The sequence below is a fragment of the Clytia hemisphaerica genome, unplaced genomic scaffold (assembly GCF_902728285.1).
Source record: "Clytia hemisphaerica strain Z4C2 unplaced genomic scaffold, Clytia hemisphaerica genome assembly, whole genome shotgun sequence".
In the NCBI taxonomy this organism is placed as follows: Eukaryota; Metazoa; Cnidaria; class Hydrozoa; order Leptothecata; family Clytiidae; genus Clytia; species Clytia hemisphaerica.
The window spans coordinates 1813778-1840827 of NW_027104530.1; the positions used below are offsets into that span (position 1 = coordinate 1813778).

General features: G+C 37.5%; 2 protein-coding genes across 2 annotated transcripts; one reads left to right on the forward strand and one right to left on the reverse strand.

The window, feature by feature from the left end:
• Positions 1–10128: 10128 nt before the first annotated feature.
• LOC136822296 (uncharacterized) lies at positions 10129–14705 on the forward strand. Its single transcript, XM_067078536.1, has 2 exons — positions 10129–10200; positions 12733–14705. Exon 2 carries the CDS (start codon positions 12747–12749, stop codon positions 14703–14705), a length of 1959 nt encoding a protein of 652 aa, XP_066934637.1. The 5' UTR covers positions 10129–10200; positions 12733–12746.
• A 9719-nt stretch (positions 14706–24424) lies between these two features.
• Positions 24425–26187, reverse strand: LOC136822346 (growth hormone secretagogue receptor type 1-like). Its single transcript, XM_067078586.1, has 2 exons — positions 26114–26187; positions 24425–25802 (listed from the first exon to the last, which is right to left on the reverse strand). The coding sequence occupies exon 2, from the start codon at positions 25782–25784 to the stop codon at positions 24522–24524; it is 1263 nt and encodes a 420-aa protein (XP_066934687.1). The 5' UTR covers positions 25785–25802; positions 26114–26187; the 3' UTR covers positions 24425–24521.
• Positions 26188–27050: the final 863 nt, after the last annotated feature.

Here is a 27050-nt window from a genome sequence, read left to right on the forward strand (position 1 = left end):
ACTCGCTAAAACGCTTAAATTAGTCTCGCTAAAATTTCTACGATTTAAGTATAAAGCTCTCAGTAAAATAAAGAATTTTTTTTGGATTTTGGATATTCAAAAATATTTTAGTTCTTAGGAAAATAAGTTTTCTTTGGAGTTCCACGTAAGTAAATTTCCCAAAAGTATACTTGCCATTCATTTGGCTTTTTCCATCTCAAATTCTTTCAGCTCGGATTATATGCACTTAAAAACTAGCATTGAAATCGAAAATGTTTACTGTTATAACCTTTTTTTGACTGATCTTTATTAAAATTAAGAGATTTGTCTTTTGAGACTTCAATAATGAGTTTTAAAGTTAGTTTGTTTTGCTACAATCGGGCCTTTGAAGCTTCTGAAGTTGAGCCCGGCGCGTTGCGCATGTTCGACTATACTACAATCACGGACAACACATTTGATACAAAGGGGATTTCCCTGTAACATTTTAACACCGCTTCTGGAATGTAGAGCTTTAACTTTGAGTTTTAACACGAGAGGATTAAAATTCTCAAACAGAGCCTAGAATGTCTAGAAGCCAATATTCTGAAAAGCGTTAAAATACGCAAATTTCTCAATATGTTTCGACCAAGGTTGTACACCTTAAAATTGGATGTAAACTCAAATTTTACAATAATTTACAATAATCTTTTAACAATAGCCTGGGTGAGATTAATTGGATTGAACGCGAATAAAAACAAATACGAAAAATTCTGCTGAAAGATTAAATTTTATTGGGCTAAATCTTGAAAAATTACATTTAAAATTCTTATTTGATCGAAAAAAAGTCAAACTCATACAGCCACCTTTTATACGCTACAAACCGAATTAGAGAATAAAAAACCTTCATTAAGGGACTTATTTTCATCGAAAACGGGAGCTTATCGAATAATAGAATGTGTTAAAATATTTTGGAATTTTTTTAGATCTAAAAATACTACAATCAAAGTCATAATATTTGAGAAAAAAGGGAAATTCCCACGAAATCTTACAACAGCCAACGATTTGGAAGCGCTCTAAATTAGGTTGGACGGGTAGAGTTTTAACGCTAGACTTAAGATCTGAGGAACTAAAAGTCCAAAAATAGTCCAATAGGGCTCAGAATATAGCCTGGAAGTCTATAAACCCCTCCCGAATTGAAATATTCGAATAAATTTATCAATTTGCCCAAAAGCAACTTTTTCGCCCGAACTTTAAATTGCTGAAAACGAGGAATTAACCAAAATTCCCAATATATGTATTTTGACCCTGATTGTAGATGGTTAGCAATGTTAGGCGTCCACGTCACAAACCCGAACGGGTCGATTCTTCCGAATTCCGATATATTGCTGCCGAATGGTGAGATTTTACCAATTAGGTTTCATTGCACCTTGATGTTAGTTCACGACTTGCCTTCCCAATCGGACAGTTTCAAAAGTTATTTGAACACCCCTGTCTCAGTGACCCGGTGGAGTTTCAAGATCCACCGGGGTGACTTTCAGAAAAATTTAATTCGACCGGGTTTTTCCTCAAGGGTTAGAAGATCCACCGGGGTGGAAAATTTCGACTTACTTTTCTCCGGGGTGAATACAATATCTGCCTAGATGTTACAAATGTTGGTTGAACAAAACATCAGCATCCACAACTTTAAAGTGATCTTTCTGTAAGAAGAATAAAACGTTTGATATTTATTTATCTATGAATTAACAAAGCATAAACGAAAGCATTTAAATCAAACTATCAAGGAAACTTGGCGAGCTCGTAAAGATCAGAAATGAAGAACATTTGTCCGTCAAATGTACTGAAGTCACTTAATTAAAACGCGAAGCAACTTACTTTCGAATAAAGGTTCTTCAAGCACCACCAATGAGTTAGTTTTAAGTTGCATTTATCAATTTCAATTTTGTGTTTTTATTTTTCATTTAACTGAAAAAGAAGAAAAGCATCAGGAATAAAGGCATCGATCAAATTTATATACAATATTACAGGAAATAAAAAGGAAGGCTCGTCGAATACGGGTTTCGATATCAATCAAGGAATCAAGACAAGTTTTTAATGTTTTCTAAGTTTTTATTACAAATCAAAAGTTCCAGACACTTCATATTATTATTCTAATAAGGTGACGACGACATTAAAATGTGCAATAGCTTCTTTCATTAGCAGTGCCGTAGGAAGCATTTTTGTTTTGGGGAGTCTAAAGTTCAGTGACGCCGCGAGGGCCAACCATGGTTTGTCCCGAGGGGGGGATTTTAAAAATTCGAGCCTCTAGATGGTCTAAAAACGCATTAGAAATATAACTTTTCTGGAAAAAAAAGTTTTTATTTACTACTAATTTCCATTAATTAGAAATACTACAACTACCGCCTCCTACGGCACTGATTAGCTTACTTGATTTACACTTAACAAATAGATAAAGATACACCTTTAAAAAAATAGTAAAAGAGGGGAGAATCGATTTGGATTACGCGAAGGTTCTCTGTAAGTATATTGTAGGCTATGAACCTACTTAAAACAAGTGTTGGTAAGTTTTTTTTGATGACAAATGACCCGGATCTTTGTTGGCAAATTGATATCAGAAATATCGAAGAAAAAATGTGAAAATGTTTTAGTTACTTTGTTTCAACCTATTATACGCCCGGGAAATCAGAGATTAAACAGTCATAATATATAAAACAAGTCTATTTTAACGGGTGACGTTGTCATCTAGTTCACTGTATGCGACAAAAAGTCTTCATTGTAGTAAGCTGGCAATCACACCAGCATATCTGTTTCCCCGATTTCTTCTCTGTCTTCTTCCAACAAATGGTTGCTGTTCCTCTTCATCGGCATCATCCTCCCGTTCGTCCTCATTTTGTTCGACTGGTTTTTCGACGGTATCTTGTTCTTCATTGGTGGTTTCTTCTTCAGGCTGCGCAGGTGTTCTGTTTAAAGAGTTCTCAAATTCAATTGACAGACTGACAATCTCGTCGTAGTCGCTTCTTGGCAAGATGTAGGTGACGGTATTATCAGACATATCCAAGGACATGCTGACAGTGATGATGCTCCCGTCTTTATCAAGCACAGCATCTTTGAATGGTTGACTGCCCCCTTCCCAATTTGGATCTTTGAAGAACATGACAGATTCGGTACCGATTTCATCATCATTTGCAGCAACCAAAAAGTTTCCAACTATTTTGGTATTGTGTTTTAAATCAGCTATATTCCACGCCTGCGTTAACTGGATAAAATTTATGGGGTAGCCATCGGACCCCCTCATCACTAACACCTCGCCAACAGCCAAAGCGTTTCAACTGTAATTCGGTACTTTCTATTTGATGGCATTGTTGCAAAAGCGTTAAGGTGTTAGGAAGATTTTCGATGGCACGGCGTGAAGAGTGAACACCTAGAATTGTTGGAGCGGTACCAAATTTCCGCTTGCAAAAGCCACGCAATCTCCGCATTGGTCTCGATTTCAATGCACTTTTAACCTCTCTGAATGAAACTTTAGATGCAGCACTTACTTCAAGTTGTACTTTTTCCATGTAGTCGAAGCACACTCTTTTTGTTTCCAAAACTGAAATTTCCAGATTTTGGTTCTTCTGGATTTTCGATGTATTTTTTCTTCAATTCACTTCACCTTTTCGCCCAATCGATAGAAGTTCTCGTTGTTTCTTTCTTAGCTTCCAAATCAACGCAGAATCCTTAATTTCGATATCACCTTGGCTATAAGAGTATGTTTTCCACCACACGATCCTTTTCCGTCCGTATTGATACCCCGCTATCTACAGAATTGACGTACGGTAATAGGAAAGTAAATGCATCGTTGGTTAACCTTCTCTTGATATCCATGTATCTTAGGTTATTTCCATTCACATTGGTTGTCATGTGACCGAAAAAACACTCAATGAGGCGGGTGGTAAAGCATTTGGCTTTCATCTTATGGAGAAGACTCTCTTCTTCCAAATGAACAAAATAAGCATTGATAAAATGAATTCCATTCTTCATAGTTCGAAAGACGGCCTCCGCGGTTTTGTGACGCCATGGAGCCATCTGTAATGTTAAGCCTCTCATGCCCATGGATGTCTTTCACTTTTCTAATCAGTTGTTGCAAAGGCTCAGCCACATCGGGAAACTTCGCATTCATTTCGAAAAGATTCAAACTCTGTGGTGGCTCTATATGGTTCTTTTCAAGATACTTGCTTTCCCGTTTCGAAATCATGCCAAAGCAACGAGCAATATTTTGCCAAATTTCTTTAAAGTTTACAAGTCCATTTAGGTTAGTAAAGACGCGAATACCACCTTGCCAGTTTTCAGGATGTTCTGCCACGTACAATGTTGCTTGACGAGCGACAATACCAATAGGAGAAGTCAGTTTACCTTTTGGAGCAGGTCCATCTTCAAAACCAGCTACGCCGACATCACCAACAATTAGATTCAAATCATCACTTGGCCAATCATAAGAGTAGATGGCGTGATATTTCGTATCGCTGATTACAAGTTTACCATTTAATGTGCACAAACCAGAGGGAGAGATGTTTTGATTCATCGTGTGGATAACCTGCTTCGAAGAAATTGATACAATGTGTAAAAGATGTGTCGCATTTGATTCAGTTGGTAGATCGGTTACAGCTATTTCACCAGAAGAGAGTTCTGTACAGTCAAATAGTTTCGCAGTTGATTCAGGAAAAACTGATACTGAGGCCAGACAAATTGCGGATTTTAAATCTTTAGCAACATCGATAACATTAATGCTTCGATCGATCGGATCAGCAACAACAAGATGCTTGGACTTTGTTTCACAAATACCAAATGGAGCAAGACATGCTTTGTTTTCGACATTGAAAGCATGCACCGATATCTTTGAATTTGGAAACTTGCGCAAACTAGTGATCGGGATGCTTTTGATCTTTTCTTCCGCTACTTTTTGACTTTACGACCTTTGTGCATTGAATAACTCTGATGGTCCGGAACCCGAAGTCAGCAACAAGAACCGCGCTGTCATTTCTGAAAAATAGTATACCAGATGCAGCCTTCCAAATGGTGTTAGAGGCACTACTTGGTGACACCAGTAGAGGATCGTCTGCGGGGTTTGTATCCTCTAGACATTTTTTTCCAATGAAATTTACTTTCCTAGGAAGACCAGATGGACGGTAGAAGAAGACATTTTGACGTTGATCATCGGAAGCAAAAACCAAACCACAACTGCTGACCGCAACAAAAAGTGGCTTGTCTATCTGATCATGCCCCTCAGAAAAGGGTCTTCTCTGCTCCGGTATGTCTGTTTTCAGGATCGTATTGACCTTAAAAAGTGACTTGGTGACATTGGCTGATATCCTTTGGAGCGACAATTCGTCACTTTGCTTGTCATACTGTAGAACGGCTCTGTGTGACAATCCTGCATTCAAAAAATGGTAATCCTCTTGGTCGACGGAAGAAAGTAACACGGCTAGGTCCACCGCTATCGTAAGAATAGTGACCATCAAATTGTGTACCTCTCTCCAACGATGCTTCCGCGTTTTTGATATTATGGCCAATGTCATGAAGATGTAAATGTACCCAATTTATTACCCGCTAAGAATTCTTCGAAGGTAAAGGACACTGCTTTGCCATATTTCTCGTACGAGGGATCCATGTCAGTACTGATACCAAGACTTTGAGCGAGTACATCTTTTCTTGGAATGTAGACATTGTAAACAAGGGCGATTATCTGGGTTCCATGTATCATACAAATCTTCATGTTTTGCGCAAACCCCTTTTCTTCTGAAACCATCATGGCAAAAACTTTCACCAAAACGGGGGTTGTTTGGAAGATATCGAGATTTTCAAACATTGATCACATGCGTTTGCATATTGAAAAACCTCATCCATTCTACCCAGTGACAACTTCTGCTTCACCAGTCTCGTCAAGACCATACGATGCAATGGTACAGCAAACATATATCGAGCATCTGGATCATGAAAACTTCCACTTGTTTCACCCATTTCAAATTTTTCTCTGTTAAACATTCTAATCCGATTTTTGAGCATTTCTGGCTATCCATTTTCACACAATTTGGACACGTCCTCAGGTCCAGATTAGGGGTGATTCCATAAATCATACCATCAATCTCATCGGCCCCAGGGAAAATTCCTTTCTGGTCAAGAATTAGACAACCATACAATGTGCAGGATGTTTTCGTTTCCAGCTTGACTTTGGTGACATTAGGCATGACATCAAGAAGGGTCAAAAGAAATGAATTATGATTCCATCATGAAGGGCTGGACAAACCTGCTTTTTCATCCATGAAGAAGGAGCCAAGCCAAAGTGAAAAACAGATTCTGGCTTCGGGAGAGACAGGTTGGCTACTCTTCAAAACATTCTTTGTACTGCCGACACCATGCTTTCCCAAGTAGATATTGTAAGCAGCTTTACCACTTGTGCTAATCGCATTCTTTCCTGGAGATACATCAGTCCTGGATATCTTTCATGTAACCCAGTGAGACCACGAACAGGATCAGTGGCTACGTTTCCATACATGACGAAAACTATTGTATCTCTTGAACGAATGGTGCGAATCTAATTCGTCCTTGGTTGAACATTCTTGGATCTGCATTAAACAGGGGTGCATGTCTCCGCACGATACTATAAGAATAAGTGAAATGATTATGTTGGTATGATCTATGAGAATTTTTTATTATTACCAAAATATCTTTGGATACAATTTAGGAAGGTCTTCTTATATAGTAAAAGCTTCAGTAAGAAGTTTATATTCCAACAAAATCTTAGAAAGACGAAAAAGCATTAATCGTGGGAAAGGTGTATTAGTATATACCAAAAACATATTGCATTTGTTTAAGAATTCATTCATGGAGTTCAGGATTAATGTTAAGCATTTGTCTTTGTTCATTTGGAAATGAACTAATTATCGTTATAAAGACAAAGTAAAACTATCAAATCTCTTCAAATTGAATTCTTTGTGTGTCTAGCATTGGACACATAAAAGTAGTTGATGATGCCATTTGAAGTGCAAATCTAACGATTTCAACAATTAAAACAAGACGATGAAGTTCACATCTCTTGGGAGTAGTAATTTGCAATTCGAAAGAAATTGATTGATATGTCAGCTGTTTGTCAGTCTTGATTTGAGTGACACACTCCTTCAATTTGAAAAGGAAATTTCAAATAATCCACATATTAAAGTTTTTGGGTTGCAATTCAAAGTTCATGTATTAGACATAGATTCCTTTAGGCACATTTTTTCATGACTCGGAAAGGCTCCAAAAGTCCGCGCGTTAAAGAATGGAGTTTTCATGGATGAATCTACCTTTTTTGTTTATAAGGAATTGCACTTTTTAACAAATGCATCCAACCTCGAAAACAGACACTCCTTTTTCGTCTATCTTTTTACAACCCTGGTATGTGTAGCCGAAACTTGAGACTCATAAAAATTCGAAACCAAAAGTTGGAAATATTCAAATGCCTGATCTTAATTTCTTAAATAATTCTTAAAATTTGACGATTTAAAAGCCTTGTGATTCTTATTCAAAGAAATCCAATAAAAAGAGTGTACTGAAGATAAGAATAAATTCAGCCATTTTAAATACAACTTTTATAAATAACTTTCTTTTTTACTTATGGATAGGATAATGCGTTTAGAATCGGCATAAAATAGTTTTATATACTTACAAAAAAAACTAAATAAATAAAAACTCAAATACAATACAAAAGAAATACAATGACGAGCCTAGTAAATTTAACAAAAAATATTACACGAAAGATGGAAAATTATGAGACAGATGAGTTATCCAAGCTTGCTTTTTTTCTTAGCATAATAGTTAATAAAACTAGGTCAGTGTGTGGACACACACACACTGTCAGGCGACCGCATGTTTAAAGAAATGTTAAAAAGGTAAAAAACGCGGCTAAATCTGTCGCGAAAAATTATGATTTCACTTTGAAAGATCAAAAACAACTTCAGAACTCACTTGCAACATAATAAATGAAAGGAAAAATAAAAGATAAGAGAGAAATATTACTTTGTTGCATGAAAATTTCGCGGTTTCGCGGTCGAGTTAGAAAAACCGCCAAATTAAAATGTATGTGCAGCTCGACCGCGAAATTAAAATGCAGCGAAATTTAATTTTTGGCAAAAAGATCCATCAAAAACACTAAAATACACTTTTTCTCTTGGAATGCCGCAAAATGTGCATTTCGGCTTCGACTGCGAAATTTTCATGCCGCGAAATTTTCATGCAATTAATAAAGTATATTTCATTCACATATTGATAAAAGTTTTCATATAAAACCCAAAACACTTTCACCCACGACCAAACAAAACGGCCAAACACAAAGAAGCAAAGAAAAAAAAAGGGAAAGGGGAAAAAAAGGAGAAAGGAAGGAAGGGAGGGGGGGAAGGGGAAAGGGGGAGAGAGAGGGGGGAAAGAAGAAAGAGAGGGGGAAGAGGGGAAAAGGGGAAAGGAAGGAAGGAGGAGAAAGGGAGGGGGGGGGGGGAAAAAAGAGGAAGCAAAAACGAAAAAGAAACGGGGTCGCGGGGAAGGCAGCAAAAGGGGCAGTTCGGCGGGCGAACGGCGAAAGTTGCAGGCCGCCGAAGGGTCAATGCAAGTAATGAAAGGAGATTTCATTCACATCTTGATAATTTTCATATAAACCCAAAACACGTTCACCAATCAGGTATACAAGGGTAGTTTTTTATTTGCTTCATATCTGATTGTTTTAAAATCGAATTCTCAGCGTCCGCAAGAAACCAGCAAAAGGCGCTGTCTCAAGCGAAAACTCGCTACTCTAAAATCTTTCAGCGGATGAGGAAGTCAAACACAGAGGGTATTTCCCTCAACTCAACGTTTAAACGTGTTATGTAAAATAACCGCTCAGCGGCGATTACCCACTTAAAAAGTTCTCTCCGGTAAGTGGATAACATCACGTACATTATGTAAAATTAACAAAGAAAAAGTTAAGATATCAAAAGAATAAAAATGCATGTGCATAATAAAAATATCAAAGTTAAACTAAAAACCGCGAAGGCTGAAGTTCAGCCAAGATAGGCTAAAATAGGCTCCCTGCGAGCTAAGAGCTTATGAGGAGCCAGAGGTGTAAATGTGCGAAATAGACTTCATGTGTACTAGAAACGTATGTAAAATTTTACTTGGAAAGCTATACAAAAATAATTACAACCTACAACCTCGATCATAAGGTTGTATACTTTTTAAAATGACAGAAAATCACCAAAACACATAATTACTTACATCAACCTTTGAACGAGATTGTAAATATAGAAGTGTCAGTAGAAAAAGAATAAGACAAAGAAAATTATATACGGAAATGAATGCTCATCTTTGCTGACCAAAAAACTAGAAAATGGATCTAAGTAGTGGTGTTTTTTTAAGTAAAATATTTACTTACCAATTATTCCATTTCTGGCGGCATCGGCTGTATCATTTATCACTATTTCGGCATTTGGACCTTTGAAGAGAGCCTGACTTGTGGCACTAACGTTGATATGAGGTGCCAGCGAAGAAATATAATGCGTAAATTCGGTATTCGTAGCCTTTTTTTGTGGTGATTCTGAAACAACGTGATATATATAGAATGTGCAAGGAAATATAAAATAAATCTGTTGAACAGAATAGAAAAGGAGTACTTGAACCCGTTTTACCGCCTCCCTTCCGCTAAAGCCTCTCAGCACTTGTTAGATCATCTCCCGGTAGAGAAAACAGAGCGCAGCCAGAGCCCCAACACAAAAAGAAAAATGAGCAAAAAAAAAAAAAAAATTAACGAAACGGAGGAAATAACTAAACAATCACTAAGGGCGGGCTGTGGTACTTACGAGTAGACAGACAGAGACTGAGCGAAGCACGACAACGGGGCGGGCGGGTGGAACGGGGGGGGGGGCGAGGGCACTCACGCGCGACGTAAAATATGGCTTTCGCTGTGCTATGGACGTTTTCCTTCTCTCAGCTCCTCTGTCCTATCACCCTACGCACATATTATTCTATTTCTCTTGCTTGGCACCTTTCCCTCTCTCTTGAGCCACATTGTGTTTTCCGCTATGCCCCAACCACGAACCACCCGGCTCCCGCCTCGACTTTTCTTTCGCACGCATTATCTGTCTTCCTCTCGCTGGCCCCTCCTAGCACCGGTTAAGTGCACAAGTCAGGCTCTCTTCAAAGGTCCAAATGCCGAAATAGTGATAAATGATACAGCCGATGCCGCCAGAAATGGAATAATTGGTAAGTAAATATTTTACTTAAAAAAACACCACTACTTAGATCCATTTTCTAGTTTTTTGGTCAGCAAAGATGAGCATTCATTTCCGTATATAATTTTCTTTGTCTTATTCTTTTTTGCTACTGACTTATATTATTGTACAATCTCGTTCAAAGGTTGATGTAAGTAATTCTGTGTTTTGGTGATTTTCTGTCATTTTAAAAAAGTCTACAACCTTATGATCGAGGTTGTAGGTTGCTAATTATTTTTGTACTAGCTTTCCAATTAAAATTTTACATACGTTTCTAGTACACATGAAGTGCTATTTCGCACATTTACACCTCTGGGCTCCTCATAAGCTCTTTAGCTCAGCAGGGAGCCTATTTTAGCCTATCTTGGCTGACATTCCAGCCTTAGCTGGTTTTTTTAGTTTAACTTTTGATATTTTTTTATTATATGCACATGCATTTTTATTCTTTTGATATGCTTAACTTTTGTTAATTTTACATAATGTACGTTGATGTTTACCACTTACTTTCCGGAGAGAGACTTTTTTAAGTGGGTTAATCGACCGCTGAAGCGGTTATTTTACTATACACGTTTAAAAGTTGAGTTGAGGGAAATACCCTCTGTGTTTGACTTCCTCATCTCCGTTTAAAGATTTTAGAGTAGCGAGTTTTTCGTCTTGATTACAGAGCCTTTTGCCTTTTTCGTTGCGGACGCTGAGAATTCGCTTTTTAAAACCAATCAGATATGAAGCAAATAAAAAACTACCCTTGTATACCTGATTGGTTGAAAGTGTTTTGGGTTTTATATGAAAACTTTTATCAATATGTGAATGAAATATACTTTATTAATTGCATGAAAATTTCGCGGCATGAAAATTTCGCAGTCGAAGCCGAAATGCACATTTTGCGGCATTCCAAGAGAAAAAGTGTATTTTAGTGTTTTTGATGGATCTTTTTGCCAAAAATTAAATTTCGCTGCATTTTAATTTCGCGGTCGAGCTGCACATACATTTTAATTTGGCGGTTTTTCTAACTCGACCGCGAAACCGCGAAATTTTCATGCAACAAAGTAATATTTCTCTCTTATCTTTTATTTTTCCTTTCATTTATTATGTTGCAAGTGAGTTCTGAAGTTGTTTTTGATCTTTCAAAGTGAAATCATAATTTTTCGCGACAGATTTAGCCGCGTTTTTTACCTTTTTAACATTTCTTTAAACATGCGGTCGCCTGACAGTGTGTGTGTGTCCACACACTGACCTAGTTTATTAACTATTATGCTAAGAAAAAAAGCAAGCTTGGATAACTCATCTGTCTCATAATTTTCCATCTTTCGTGTAATATTTTTTGTTAAATTTACTAGGCTCGTCATTGTATTTCTTTTGTATTGTATTTGAGTTTTTATTTATTTAGTTTTTTTTGTAAGTATAACTAGTATAAACTATTTTATGCCGATTCTAAACGCATTATCCTATCCATAAGTAAAAAAGAAAGTTATTTATAAAAGTTGTATTTAAAATGGCTGAATTTATTCTTATCTTCAGTACACTCTTTTTATTGGATTTCTTTGAATAAGAATCACAAGGCTTTTAAATCGTCAAATTTTAAGAATTATTTAAGAAATTAAGGAATCAGGCATTTGAATATTTCCCAACTTTTGGTTTCGAATTTTATTAGTGCTCAAGTTTCGGCTTACAAATACCAGGGTTTGTAAAAAGATGAGACGAAATAACGGAGCTGTCTTTGTTTCGAGGTTTGGATGCATTTGTTTTAAAAAGCGTGCAATTCCTTTATAAATTCACAAAAGAAAAGGTAGATTCATCCAATGAAAACGTTTCATTCTTTAACGAGCTGTCCGACTTTATTGGAGCCTTTCCGAGTTCGGAAAACATTCTTAGCATAACAGGAGTAGCTATGTCTAATACATGAACTTTGAATTGCAACCCAAAAACTTTAATATTGTGGATTATTGAATATTTCCTTTTCAAACTCTCTGAAGGAGTGTGTCACTCAAATCAAGACTGACAAACAGCTCGACATATCAATCAATTCCTTTAGCCGAATTTGCAATATTACATACTCCCAAGAGATGTGACACTTCATCGTCTTGTTTTAGATTTGTTGAAATCGTTAGATTTGCACTTTCAAATGCATCATCAACTACTTTTATGTGTCCAATGCTAGAACACACAAAAGAATTCAATTTGAAAGAGATTTGATAGTTTTACTTTGTATTTATAACGATTAATTAGTTCATTTCCAAATGAACAAATACAAATGCTCAACATTAATCCTGAACATCCATGAATGCAATTCTTATAAACAAAATGCAACAATGTTTTCTGGTATATACTATGTACACCTTTCCCAAGATTATGCCTTTTTCGTCTTTCTAAGTATTTTGTTTGGAATATAAACTTACTTATCTGAAGCTTTTACTATATAAGACCTTTCCTAAATAATTGATATCCAAAGATATTTTGGTAATAATATATATAAGAAAATTCTCATAGATCATACCAACATAATCATTTCACTTATTCTTATTAGTATCGTGTGGAGACATGCACCCCTGTTTAATGCAGATCCAAGAGATGTTCAACCAAGGACGAATTAATGATTCCCACCCATTCGTTCAAGAGATACAATATTTTTCGTCAATGTATGGAAACGTAGCCACTGATCCTGTTCGTGGTCTCACTGGGTTACATGAAAGATATCCAGGACTCATGTATCTCCAGGAAAGAATGCGATTAGCAACAAGTGGTAAAGCTGCTTACAATATCTACCTGGGAAAGCATGGTGTCGGCAGTACAAGGAATGTTTTGAAGAGTAGCCAACCTGTTCTCCCGAAGCCAGAGTCTGTTTTTCACTTTGGCTTGGCTCCTTCTTCATGGATGAAAAAGCAGGTTTGTCCAGCCCTTCATGATGGAATCATAATTCAATTTCTTTTGACCCTTCTTGATGTCATGCCTAATGTCACCAAAGTCAAGCTGGAAACGAAAACATCCTGCACATTGTATGGTTGTCTAATTCTTGACCAGAAAGGAATTTCACCTGGGGCCGATGAGTATGATGGTATGATTTATGGAATCACCCCTAATCTTGGACCTGATGACGTGTCCAAATTGTGTGAAAATGGATATCCAGAAATGCTCAAAAATCTGATTAGAATGTTTACAGAGAAAAATTTGAAATGGGTGAAACAAGTGGAAGTTTTCATGATCCAGATGCTCGATATATGTGTTGCTGTACCTATTGCATCGTATGGTCTTGATGAGACTGGTGAAGCAGAAGTTGTCACTGGTAGAATGGATGAGGTTTTTCAATATGCAAACGCATGTGATCAATGTTTGAAAATCTCAATATCTTCCAAACAACCCCCGTTTTGTGAAAGTTTTTGCCATGATTGTTTTCAGAAGAAAATGGTTTGCGCAAAACATGAAGATTTGTATGATACATGGAACCCAGATAATCGCCCTTGTTTACAATGTCTACATTCCAAGAAAAGATGTACTCGCTTCAAAGTCTTGGTATCAGTATCTGACATGGATCCCTCGTACGAGAAATATGGCAAAGCAGTGTCCTTTACCTTCGAAGAATTCTTAGCGGGTAATAAATTGGGTACATTACATCTTCATGACATTGGCCATAATATCAAAAACGCGGAAGCATCGTTGGAGAGAGGTACACAATTTGATGGTCACTATTCTTACGATAGCGTGGACCTAGCCGTTGTACTTTCTTCCGTCGACCAAGAGGATTACCATTTTTTGAATGCAGGATTGTCACACAGAGCCGTTCTACAGTATGACAAGCAAAGTGACGAATTGTCGCTCCAAAGGATATCAGCCAATGTCACCAAGTCACTTTTTAAGGTAAAAACGATCCTGAAAACAGACATACCGGAGCAGAGAAGACCCTGGTTTTCTGAAGGGCATGATCAGATAGACAAGCCACTTTTTGTTGCGGTCAGCAGTTGTGGTTTGGTTTTTGCTTCCGATGATCAACGTCAAAATGTCTTCTTCTACCGTCCATCTGGTCTTCCTAGGAAAGTAAATTTCATTGGAAAAAAATGTCTAGAGGATACAAACCCCGCAGACGATCCTCTACTGGTGTCACCAAGTAGTGCCTCTAACACCATTTGGAAGGCTGCATCTGGTATACTATTTTTCAGAAATGACAGCGCGGTTCTTGTTGCTGACTTCGGGTTCCGGACCATCAGAGTTATTCAATGCATAAAGGTCGTAAAGTCAAAAGTAGCGGAAGAAAAGATCAAAAGCATCCCGATCACTAGTTTGCGCAAGTTTCCAAATTCAAAGATATCGGTGCATGCTTTCAATGTCGAAAACAAAGCATGTCTTGCTCCATTTGGTATTTGTGAAACAAAGTCCAAGCATCTTGTTGTTGCTGATCCGATCGATCGAAGCATTAATGTTATCGATGTTGCTAAAGATTTAAAATCCGCAATTTGTCTGGCCTCAGTATCAGTTTTTCCTGAATCAACTGCGAAACTATTTTGACTGTACAGAACTCTCTTCTGGTGAAATAGCTGTAACCGATCTACCAACTGAATCAAATGCGACACATCTTTTACACATTGTATCAATTTCTTCGAAGCAGGTTATCCACACGATGAATCAAAACATCTCTCCCTCTGGTTTGTGCACATTAAATGGTAAACTTGTAATCAGCGATACGAAATATCACGCCATCTACTCTTATGATTGGCCAAGTGATGATTTGAATCTAATTGTTGGTGATGTCGGCGTAGCTGGTTTTGAAGATGGACCTGCTCCAAAAGGTAAACTGACTTCTCCTATTGGTATTGTCGCTCGTCAAGCAACATTGTACGTGGCAGAACATCCTGAAAACTGGCAAGGTGGTATTCGCGTCTTTACTAACCTAAATGGACTTGTAAACGTTAAAGAAATTTGGCAAAATATTGCTCGTTGCTTTGGCATGATTTCGAAACGGGAAAGCAAGTATCTTGAAAAGAACCATATAGAGCCACCACAGAGTTTGAATCTTTTCGAAATGAATGCGAAGTTTCCCGATGTGGCTGAGCCTTTGCAACAACTGATTAGAAAAGTGAAAGAGATCCATGGGCATGAGAGGCTTAACATTACAGATGGCTCCATGGCGTCACAAACTGCGGAGGCCGTCTTTCGAACTATGAAGAATGGAATTCATTTTATCAATGCTTATTTTGTTCATTTGGAAGAAGAGAGTCTTCTCCATAAGATGAAAGCCAAATGCTTTACCACCCGCCTCATTGAGTGTTTTTTCGGTCACATGACAACCAATGTGAATGGAAATAACCTAAGATACATGGATATCAAGAGAAGGTTAACCAACGATGCATTTACTTTCCTATTACCGTACGTCAATTCTGCAGATAGCGGGGTATCAATACGGACGGAAAAGGATCGTGTGGTGGAAACATACTCTTATAGCCAAGGTGATATCGAAATTAAGGATTCTGCGTTGATTTGGAAGCTAAGAAAGAAACAACGAGAACTTCTATCGATTGGGCGAAAAGGTGAATTGAAGAAAAAATACATCGAAAATCCAGAAGAACCAAAATCGGGAAATTTCAGTTTTGGAAACAAAAGAGTGTGCTTCGACTACATGGAAAAAGTACAACTTGAAGTAAGTGCTGCATCTAAAGTTTCATTCAGAGAGGTTAAAAGTGCATTGAAATCGAGACCAATGCGGAGATTGCGTGGCTTTTGCAAGCGGAAATTTGGTACCGCTCCAACAATTCTAGGTGTTCACTCTTCACGCCGTGCCATCGAAAATCTTCCTAACACCTTAACGCTATTGCAACAATGCCATCAAATAGGAAGTACCGAATTACAGTTGAACGCTTTGGCTGTTGGCGAGGTGTTAGTGATGAGGGGGTCCGATGGCTACCCCATAAATTTTATCCAGTTAACGCAGGTGTGGAATATAGCTGATTTAAAACACAATACCAAAATAGTTGGAAACTTTTTGGTCGCTGCAAATGATGATGAAATCGGTACCGAATCTGTCATGTTCTTCAAAGATCCAAATTGGGAAGGGGGCAGTCAACCATTCAAAGATGCTGTGCTTGATAAAGACGGGAGCATCATCACTGTCAGCATGTCCTTGGATATGTCTGATAATACCGTCACCTACATCTTGCCAAGAAGCGACTACGACGAGATTGTCAGTCTGTCAATTGAATTTGAGAACTCTTTAAACAGAACACCTGCGCAGCCTGAAGAAGAAACCACCAATGAAGAACAAGATACCGTCGAAAAACCAGTCGAACAAAATGAAGACGAACGGGAGGATGATGCCGATGAAGAGGAACAGCAACCATTTGTTGGAAGAAGACAGAGAAGAAATCGGGGAAACAGATATGCTGGTGTGATTGCCAGCTTATTACAATGAAGACTTTTTGTCGCGTACAGTGAACTAGATGACAACGTCACCCGTTAAAATAGACTTGTTTTATATATTATGACTGTTTAATCTCTGATTTCCCGGGCGTATAATAGGTTGAAACAAAGTAACTAAAACATTTTCACATTTTTTCTTCGATATTTCTGATATCAATTTGCCAACAAAGATCCGGGTCATTTGTCATCAAAAAAACTTACCAACACTTGTTTAAGTAGGTTCATAGCCTACAATATACTTACAGAGAACCTTCGCGTAATCCAAATCGATTCTCCCCTCTTTTACTATTTTTTTAAAGGGGTATCTTTATCTATTTGTTAAGTGTAAATCAAGTAAGCTAATCAGTGCCGTAGGAGGCGGTAGTTGTAGTATTTCTAATTAATGGAAATTAGTAGTAAATAAAACTTTTTTTTCCAGAAAAGTCTATTTCTAATGCGTTTTTAGACCATCTAGAGGCTCAAATTTTAAAATTCCCCCCTCGGGACAAACCATGGTTGGCCCTCGCGGCGTCACTGAACTTTACACTCCCCAAAACAAAAATGCTTCCTACGGCACTGCTAATGAAGAACCTATTGCACATTTTAATGTCGTCGTCACCTTATTAGAATAATAATATGAAGTGTCTGGAACTTTTGATTTGTAATAAAACTTAGAAAACATTAAAAACGTGTCTTGATTCCTTGATTGATATCGAACCCGTATTCGACGAGCCTTCCTTTTTATTTCCTGTAATATTGTATATAAATTTGATCGATGCCTTTATTCCTGATGCTTTTCTTCTTTTTCAGTTAAATTAAAAATAAAAACGCAAAATTGAAATTGATAAATGCAACTTAAAACTAACTCATTGGTGGTGCTTGAAGAACCTTTATTCGAAAGTAAGTTGCTTCGCGTTTAATTAAGTGACTTCAATACATTTGACTGACAAATGTTCTTTATTTCTGATCTTTACGAGCTCGCCAAGTTTCCTTGATAGTTTGATTTAAATGCTTTCGTTTATGCTTTGTTAATTCATAGATAAATAAATATCAAACGTTTTATTCTTCTTACAGAAAGATCACTTTAAAGTTGTGGATGCTGATGTTTTGTTCAACCAACATTTGTAGCATCTGGGCAGATATTGTATTCACCCCGGAGAAAAGTAAGTCGAAATTTTCCACCCCGGTGGATCTTCTAACCCTTGAGGAAAAACCCGGTCGAATTAAATTTTTCTGAAAGTCACCCCGGTGGATCTTGAAACTCTACCGGGTCACTGAGACAGGGGTGTTAGCTTTTTTGGGTGATTTTGGTCTAGGTGTAGCACGTCATTTTTTTCGAATTTACACCACAAAACCTTCCACATTTGATTTTTGAAATCGAAACTAAATAACATTTCCCCCTTTGGAGATGGCAGTGAGTAGCGAATTCTATGTTTTTATAGCCATGAGGATCATGGTATTGTGATGAAAAGTCTAAGGGGGTTCAACCTTGCGCCGATCGGCTAAAGTTTTAATTCCCATTTGTAATGATATGGTCTTAGAGTAGCTAATGGATAACTGAAGAAGGAAGCGCAACCATGGTTTGCTTTGATGGGAGAAAACTTCAATCTTAGCCCTCTAATACGCCATTTGTTGTATCTTTATAGTTTTGACTCGCACCCATCTTTATTTTTTTTAAACATTGTGTCGACATTCCAGCCTCATTTTTAGGTGGCTCCAGAAAAATAAGATATGAAATAAAACTACACTGTAAAGGTTAGAAACGTTCGGTAAAATACACTTTAAGGGTACCCTTGCACTTCTCAAGGGCTGCACTTTTAGTTTTTGCCACCGCATGGAGCCTAAAGCTCCCGAGGATGACATTCATAGCTTCACGCATAAGGAGGTTGGGCAACATACATACATACATACATAAATCATCCACTTGAAAGTGATGACCATGTCTTTCCATCTGACCCTGTTGTGCGCCAAACAAACCATCTCGCCTTTGTCAAGTCCAGTGTCTTGTTCTAAGACTTTAAGTAGTGTCTTGTGTGGACGACCTCTCTTCTTTGTCAAGAATGTTGGCTGCCAAAGGAGAAGTTTAGATGCCGGCTCATTTCCTCTGATGACGTGACCTGCTAACTGCAATCTTCTTTTCTGGATAAGACTGCTCAATCGGTGCAGCTTACCGTACAACACTTTGTTTGTAATGTGGACATTAGACTGGATGTTTTTGACTTTTCTCAGCATTCTCGTATACGCTCCGTCTAGTTTCTTTGTCAGAGTAGACGTTAGTGACCATGATTCACAGGAGTATAGGAGGATGGACTCGACAGTTGACTTGAAGAGTTGCACTTTTATACTGAGTGAAACTTCTGATTTCCAGATTTTCTCAAGTGAATTAAGTGCCGACCAAGCTTGGGCAAGTCTTATCTCTATGTCATGGTTAGAGTTTGTGTAAGCTCCGAGGTATTTGAAATCGTCAACCTTTTCCAGGGCGATACCATTAACAGATTGGATGCCATCGTTTGTTGTAGGGTTGATGTGCATATACTTGGTTTTCTTAGCGTTGAGAAAGAGACCGATAGATTGAGTTGATATCTCTAGCTTGTGTAGGAGGTTTTCAGCTTCGACTACTGTTTCATTTAGAAGAGATATATCGTCTGCAAAGTCAAGATCTGCTAATTTCTCGGTATGATGTCGTCTACTTCTGCGTTTTTCAATATCTTCAGAAGTAATGGCTGTCCTCAGAGCATAATCGAGCACAATAATAAAAAGGTAAGGTGCTAATGGATCACCTTGAAGCACACCAGTTACGACATCAAAGAATTCGGTTTCTCCTTCAGATGTCATTACATTGGCTCTGTTGTTGGTATACATAATCTGGATTGCGTTAACAAGCTTATCTGGAATGCCGTAGGCTAGGAGGATTTTGAACATTGACTCTCTGTTAACACTATCAAACGCCTTTTTAAAGTCGATGAATGTTAATACAGCTTCAACTTTATGGTTGTTGACTTCTTCTACAAGGCGCCGAAGGGCAAGAACTTGTGATGATGTCGATCGGGACGGACGAAAACCATTTTGATTGAAACGAAGCTTTTGATCAATCTCAGGGCGAAGTCTGTTTAATATTAGTCTGTTGTAGAGTTTGGCAGCAACTTGAGTTAGACTAATACCGCGATAGTTGTCAACTTTGGTTAAATCACCCTTTTTGGGCACAGGTACAATACAGGATAGGCCCCATTCATCTGGGCGCTCACCGTTTAGGGTTGCATTGCAGAAGTGTAGAAGAACGGAACTGAGAGAATCAAGTTTCCAGAATTCCAGAGGTAAACCATCAAGTCCAGCAGCTTTTCCGTTTTTCATCTGTTTAAGTGCCTTGTTGACTTCCTCAAGAGTAAAGTCATCAATATTGATTTCCTCGTTCAATTGGAACACTGGATAAATTTCATTGGCCTCACCATTTACGTTTTCAGGAATATTGTTTAGAAGGGTTTCAAAATGATCTTTCCACGACTTTTTTGGGTCGTCACTTTTATTAGAGATAGATGCTGCTTTTTTCTTCCCGCTTAACTCCTTGACAAGTTTCCAAGCATTTCTTAGACCATCAGTAGATTCTGATTTGTTTGCCTGGTTGAGTTTATGAGTTATCCTTCTTTCTTCTTCTCTGACATAAGCGTTATTCAGATTGGTCTGGTTCCTCTGAAGGTCGGTAATTTTGGAGTGTAAGACCTGTCTGTGTGCGTTTGTTATTGATATGGGTTCACTGTCCTTGGTCTTTTTCTTGACTGGTAGGTGGTTCATACAAGCAGCCATACCGATTTCTGAGAAGTGCTTATAATCTTTTGTGGTACATTCAGTCCATTTGGTTTGAATTTCATTTTTAACAGCTGTGGCAATGGTGGGGTTTTCTAGTACATTCCAGTTTAGTCTATTTAAAGGTTTCTTCTTGGTAGAGCAAAGGCTCAATTTGCATTTGCTAACGACGATGCGATGATCTGATCCAACGGGATCGGATGATGAGTGGGCTTGGCAGTCGTGGATGCTATTTCTCCAGCGCTTTCGGCATAGAATATAGTCAATTTGTGATAACTGGTTGGAAGGTGATTTCCATGTCCAGAGGCTAGTTTTCCTCTTTTGAAAGCAAGTATTAGACGCGAGAAGATTGCATTCGTTCATGAAGTCCTGTAGATACGAACCGTTCCTGTTGTTTTCTGAATGGTACGAAAAAGCTCCTTTGAGATGGGCATTGAAATCACCACAAACGGATACGAAAGAGTGACGAGGAATAGATATTAGATGGTTCGTGAGGGGTTCAAAGAACTGTTCGACTTCAAGATCAGAGTGGTCAGAATGAGGCGAATAACAGGAGATGATTGTTGTTTTTGGGTTGCCTTTAAATGTGATAGACACAATGCGATCCGAAATCTTGTCGATTGATTGTATTAGACTGAGAAGTGACGACTTGACTAGAATCCCAACACCGCCAATTGTCGCGTTAACTGAAGACTTCAAAGCTGAGGCTGTAAAGAGCGTATATGGACCTATAGTGTTGGTGCATATAGGGTCACCAGCGGAGTGCATTATTCTATGTTCTTGTACAGCACAGATTGAGATATTGTATTTGAGGGCCATAATTGATAGCTCTTTTTTTGCAGACAAAGAGTTGAGGGTGCGGCAGTTGAGCTGACCAATAAACACATAAGAGGTTTGTTTTAAGAGTCCTTTTCTCTTTCTGACATCAGTCTTTACCCTCCCAAAGGGGTTTTGGATATCAACTTCATTACGAGTCCTTTGGACACGATCAGACATGAGTATAGAACGAGATAATTCAGGGGCTTCAACCCTGGTGCTGTTTTGAGACATTATCATGTTTTCTTGTAGCCGATGAGATGCAACGATGATTGGCCGGATCTGTCGTTGCCTTGGAGTGCTCTGTCTCAGAGCAGTGCACCAAAAGAGCTGCAATGTGAATAAAGCCAGAGAGTCGATATGTTGACACCTGCCTTTGACACTACGACTACCCCCAAGAGATAGAAGTTGTTTGGTTTTGAAATCAGAGATTTTCCTTCTCCTAGGATAACTGCTGGCAACACTAACGAGCTCATCCTACCCGGGTTTTGAAATCAGAGATTTTCCTTCTCCTAGGATAACTGCTGGCAACACTAACGAGCTCATCCTGCCCAGGTTTTGAAATCAGAGATTTTCCTTCTCCTAGGATAACTGCTGGCAACACTAACGAGCTCATCCTACCCAGGTTTTGAAATCAGAGATTTTCCTTCTCCTAGGATAACTGCTGGCAACACTAACGAGCTCATCCTACCCGGGTTTTGAAATCAGAGATTTTCCTTCTCCTAGGATAACTGCTGGCAACGCTAACGAGCTTATCCTGCCCGGTAGGGCAAACATCTCATAATTTGCGCGCGTTTTTCAGTATTTTAGTTCCGCTTAACGGTAGCATTCTTATCTTACGGTCTCTCTATTGTTTTATCATCATCAAAAAGACTTTTCCAGAGTTATTTTGATCTGATTACTCATTTTGAAATCTCAGTTTGTCTTTTTCTTATCCCTGGCGAGTTAATGAATCTAAGGAAATTCCCTTTTCTGGGAAATTCTATTTTTAAACCACAAGTAGTTATTAAACGCTCTTCATATGTTTAAAATATTACTCTATTCATCGTATTCGAACAGTTATGTTGCAAAACGTGTACATTAGTAAAATAACATATGAAGAGCAGTATCTTCAGATATATACGCTTTTTATAGGAAAAACCAGTAAGTCATATGACTCTTTCCGACTGGGCTGCTCTTAATTTTATATGAGTTTTTCAGGCTTAAATGTCAATATTAATGAAAATGGAAACCTGTACTTCTCAGTAATTTCTGAGATCTGAGACTCAGATTATTCTTAATTTGTTCTTAGGTTTTGGCCAAATTTCAGCCTCGTATTCTTACGAAATTGTTCTTATAAAAAACGTGTAAGACAAGGCACGGGTGTCACTCTAAGTGACACATTTGTTCGCATTTGAAAGAATTTTGTCTCAGATGAGAGATCACTCTTAACAAAAATTACTGTAGGGCTAAGATCATTCCTTTTGAACGCAAATTCAACTCTATGTGTTCGTTTTGCTGCGGTGGCACCTTAATGAAAGTTATGGCTAGTTAATTTTTAAAGCCATTTTTTGGCGGCACATGTCACCGTTTAGTAATGGAGTGTCCCCCGGGCTTCATAAAATGTATTGTATATTTTTTCTTCAGATTCTCTTAATGTTACTAATAAGTCAACACGTGTGAACAGAACATAATGGCTTGAAAAACTCTAGTTTTGAAAAATGTTAGATAATCTTAGTGGAAATTTACCAATGTGAGTTTATAAACAACATAAGGTTAAACCTGCCTGAGAATCTTGCTTGGATGGAGAGTGTGACTGGGTTCTAAATTAAGAAAGTAAAGGGTCTTTACTAATTTGTAATATCTTTCCATATGGAATGTTATTGATTTTCAGATCTTTTAGGAAAATTAGATCTTTCAAGAAATTTTGATATAAGTTCCGATGATAGTAGCGAAATCAGATCTTTTTAGGGATGAATGTCTTCTGAGAAGGGATATACCTTAAGGGAACTAATTTTCGCAGGAAATAATGCTTGCTTTTTAAACTTGCGAAAACGTTTTCAAGCTCAAAACTGAGAAAATTTATTCCCGCGAAGAATTTAAGAAAATGCTTTCAAAATTGAAAAATTGAAAAAAATGCCTTTGATCTTTTTTTAAGTAGATGTTTATTTTACTTCACTTACTAACAATTTTACTGTTTCAAAAGATCATCGAATGAAAATTCAACAAAAACTTTTCTGATATCACTTTGAAACTATTACAAAATTTGACCAACCGCGAAAATTAATTACGGTGAAAAATTCAAAGTGAAATCTGCGAAAACTAATTACCGCCAAAATTATTTCCCTGAAGGTAGTCAAAAACTTATTGATGTGTTCTATTTTGTTCTTTAGCTAAATTCTAAAAAGGTTCTTAACACTTTTTTCGTGGAAAAAAGGCGAAAATAAAAAAATGTTGTGTTTCCGAAAACCGGCCGCATACCTCAAAAAAAGAAGGAAAACGAATGTCATTGTTAATTTTCATCTATGATCTTGCTTTGGACAACTTTTATTTCGTCTTGCTCATGCTCGATGACATCTATTCTCTCTTCCGTTTTCTGTTGGTCATCTATGATCTTGCACTGGACATCTTTCATTTCGTCTTGCTCGTGCTCAAAGTCTGTCCTCAGATCCTCTATTCGCTCACTCGTTTCCTTGCGTATTTCTAACTTGCAATCTTCTAAACGCTTCTCTGCAACTTCATTCAAAGTGTTTAGTGCACTTTGTAAAATGTCCTTTTTCATAGAAAACAACCTCTTTTTCAGTTCATTTTCTTGCTGTTTGAAATTGGAATCGAATTTTTTCTTGATCTCTTCTTCCAATTCATTGAAGAGCCCCTCAACAAAGTCTGCTCCATCTTGGAAATCAAACACAACTTTGTCGTTTGTTAACAGTTCGTCAAAATCTTTCAGCATGGTTTGATCGTATTGCAATCCAATTAAACAGTCTTTTATATCTTTCCATATCTTTTTAAAGTACGGCTCGTCAAAATCATCTAACGAGCCGTGTAAAATCAAATTCCTCAGGTTTCGAATTAACACAACAAATGCTGCAAGAGATTGATCATTTGCTTTTGGTACTTTCTTCCAACCACCCAAAGGTGCAGGGATATTCACAAAAATTTTATTTACAATTAATATATTCGTAAGCTATAATCATTGACTACTGACTGTCATTAATCATAATTTTTTTTCAGTCCAATGTATTGTTTAAAGCAACTGGTGCCTCGAGATAGTGCCCTTGGATTTCGTTGAAATATGAACACTGATACCTTGAGTTTGGGTAACTTCAAGTGTATTTACAAAGCTTCTGACGTCATTATTTGTCGTGAATATCGGTTTTCTTTTTTAAAGGTTGACAGCCTCGTTATTCGGCTAGCATGTGTGTTCGAGTTAGCCCATATGTCTGTTTTATTTCGAGGTATAGCTTTACACATCAAAGTATTGATAGCTTTTCTACGGAAGGTTTTGTCCATCAGAGAATAAATGATAGGGTTTACAATCGCATGTAGTGAATAAATAATGAAAGCAAAGAAAACATATGCAAAATGAAAGTCTTTTGATGGCCGAATACCTTCTAATTCTAAACTGTCTTTGGCGATCCACATTATACGGTTAGGGAATACAAGAGCGACAAATAAGACTGAAATCGTGACCACCATTTTCATGATACGTTCGTTATCTTTTATTCTTCGTTTTTCCGAATTGAAACACATCGAGTTGGTTTTGAAGAGATTCCGTGTTGTGCTTTTTAAAACTTTTATGATGCGCTGGTAGAGGATGGCTAGGACTAAGGCTGGTAAAAGTGAAAAGAAAATCAAATTGATGATGGCATAAAAGAGCGAGACTTTCTTGCTTGGCCACTTGATTTCACATTGCTTCGTTTCTACATTGAGATTTGTGTAGAGGAAAAGTGACGTAGTGATAAGTAACCCTACTGCGACGTTTACCAGAAGGAGAAATACAAGTCGTGATTTAGTCATTACAGTTCGAAACGGATGACAAATGCCAAGATAACGTTCAACAGCAATCAAAACGATCAGCCCCATCGATATATAGGATGCAGTATTTAGAAGACTGCTTCCAACTTTGCATGATAGTGCGCTGTATACCCAATGACAAGTCCATAAGAAAGGTATGTTTCTCCACAGACGAATGATACAGGTTGCGAGATCAGTGAATGCTAAAATAGTAATCAAGACATGACACCTTGTGGTCATCCAGTAATAGCGGAATGAGACAGTGATCACCAAGACATTCCCTATTATGCCGATCCCTCCTATGATAATATTGCTCACACCTCTCATATATCCCATTTCCTCATCGCAAGTAATACGAAGGGGTACTTGTGGTGTGCTGTTCGAACCCTTTTGTCGATCACGATCCTGCAGCAACATGCAAAAGAACTGATGCTTTTCACAATTGCAATCTTCTTTTGTTATGTTCGGATTTGATGCACATAAGTCTTTAAGAGTTGTATTTTTGTCGATTATAAAGCTTGATAATGTTGGAATGAATACCAATAGCACAAATATCGTTAAAAGTCGCTGCTCACTCATCATCAACTCTTTCCACTAAGCCTGAAATTGAAAAAATAATGGCGTATTTCTCAACGTACTGAATTTCAAGGACAAAGTATTTTGATAGGTGTTAAAATCATCGATAATTGCAACTTTGTATAGTTTTCAAAGAAAGCTAATGTTAGATTTTCTCTGTCGTTTTATATTTTTCTTTACATTAAAACAGATGTATTTGCAGACTTTTAATATCTTAAGTACACTTTCGCAAATTTATACCGCGTCAATAGGAAAATGAGCTAATAATCCCCCGACTCCATCAAATAAATCCCCGAATAAAAAGAAGGTTGGAAGAGTGCTAATTGTATACTTACGTTTTTGAATTATCTGCATCTGCGCTACAAAGGAATTTCTCCCTCTCAACACGTTAGTTGACTCGGCCGACTACGTTTTGATTTTACAATTTATACTATGTTACTGAGCTTATCTCATTGAAAGCCTTGACAGAAAAAATAAACATTGGGGAAAAAGTACAATACATACAACTGAATGAGCTTTTGCCAATTGAAATTTGCTACTTTTTCTTTTGAGCTTTTTAAACCTGAGACTTCTCAAGTTTCATATCTCAACCTTCAACTCTCAACAACAAGGCGCCCTAATTATTTGTGAAGGGTCATTGGCTGAATTTGTTAAATCCTCTTATTTTGATAGAGATTTCCCCTTCGATCAATCAAGATTCGGGAATATTGGAGCTCAAGTTTCCACATACTCTCGGGTACCTAATAGCCGTCCCCCCTGTGCATAGCACTACTTCGTCACATATCCTTACTTCGTCTCCTATTGTTATTTTCTCTTTTACGTCATAATATATGCATGAATAATCGCATAAATTATTTCTGATTGATCTTGAGATTAAAGGTGGTTTCTACTTGCTTTTTTTTTAATTGTATTGTTCTGTAACACCTTTATAGCTGTTGAAATTAAACAAGAAAATTGTTCTTTCATGTGAAGGTGTTAATAAACAAATGAAACAATAAATAGTCTATGGTTGATCTCTCTCTTTGTTTAAAGGTGTTAACAAACAAACTATTAAAGTGAATGGAAGATCGCTTTCTTGTTCCGTCTAGCAAAAAGTAATGGTTGAATCTCAATGTCAAAAACTTTATAAAGAACGTACTGTATACGGCTTCTAAGAAGCGGCACAAGAAAATTTATAAAATAATGGAATCGAATTTGACATTATTTTTTAAATAATTTTAAATAAATTAGTTTTCACAGATCACTATCTGTGCAGCGTTTCTTTAGTATCTC

Excerpts from the sequence above, each read along its gene's own strand:
- LOC136822346 (XM_067078586.1), bottom strand. The coding sequence starts at position 25,784 with ATGATGAGTGAGCAGCGACTTTTAACGATATTTGTGCTATTGGTATTC.
- LOC136822296 (XM_067078536.1), top strand. The coding sequence starts at position 12,747 with ATGCACCCCTGTTTAATGCAGATCCAAGAGATGTTCAACCAAGGACGA.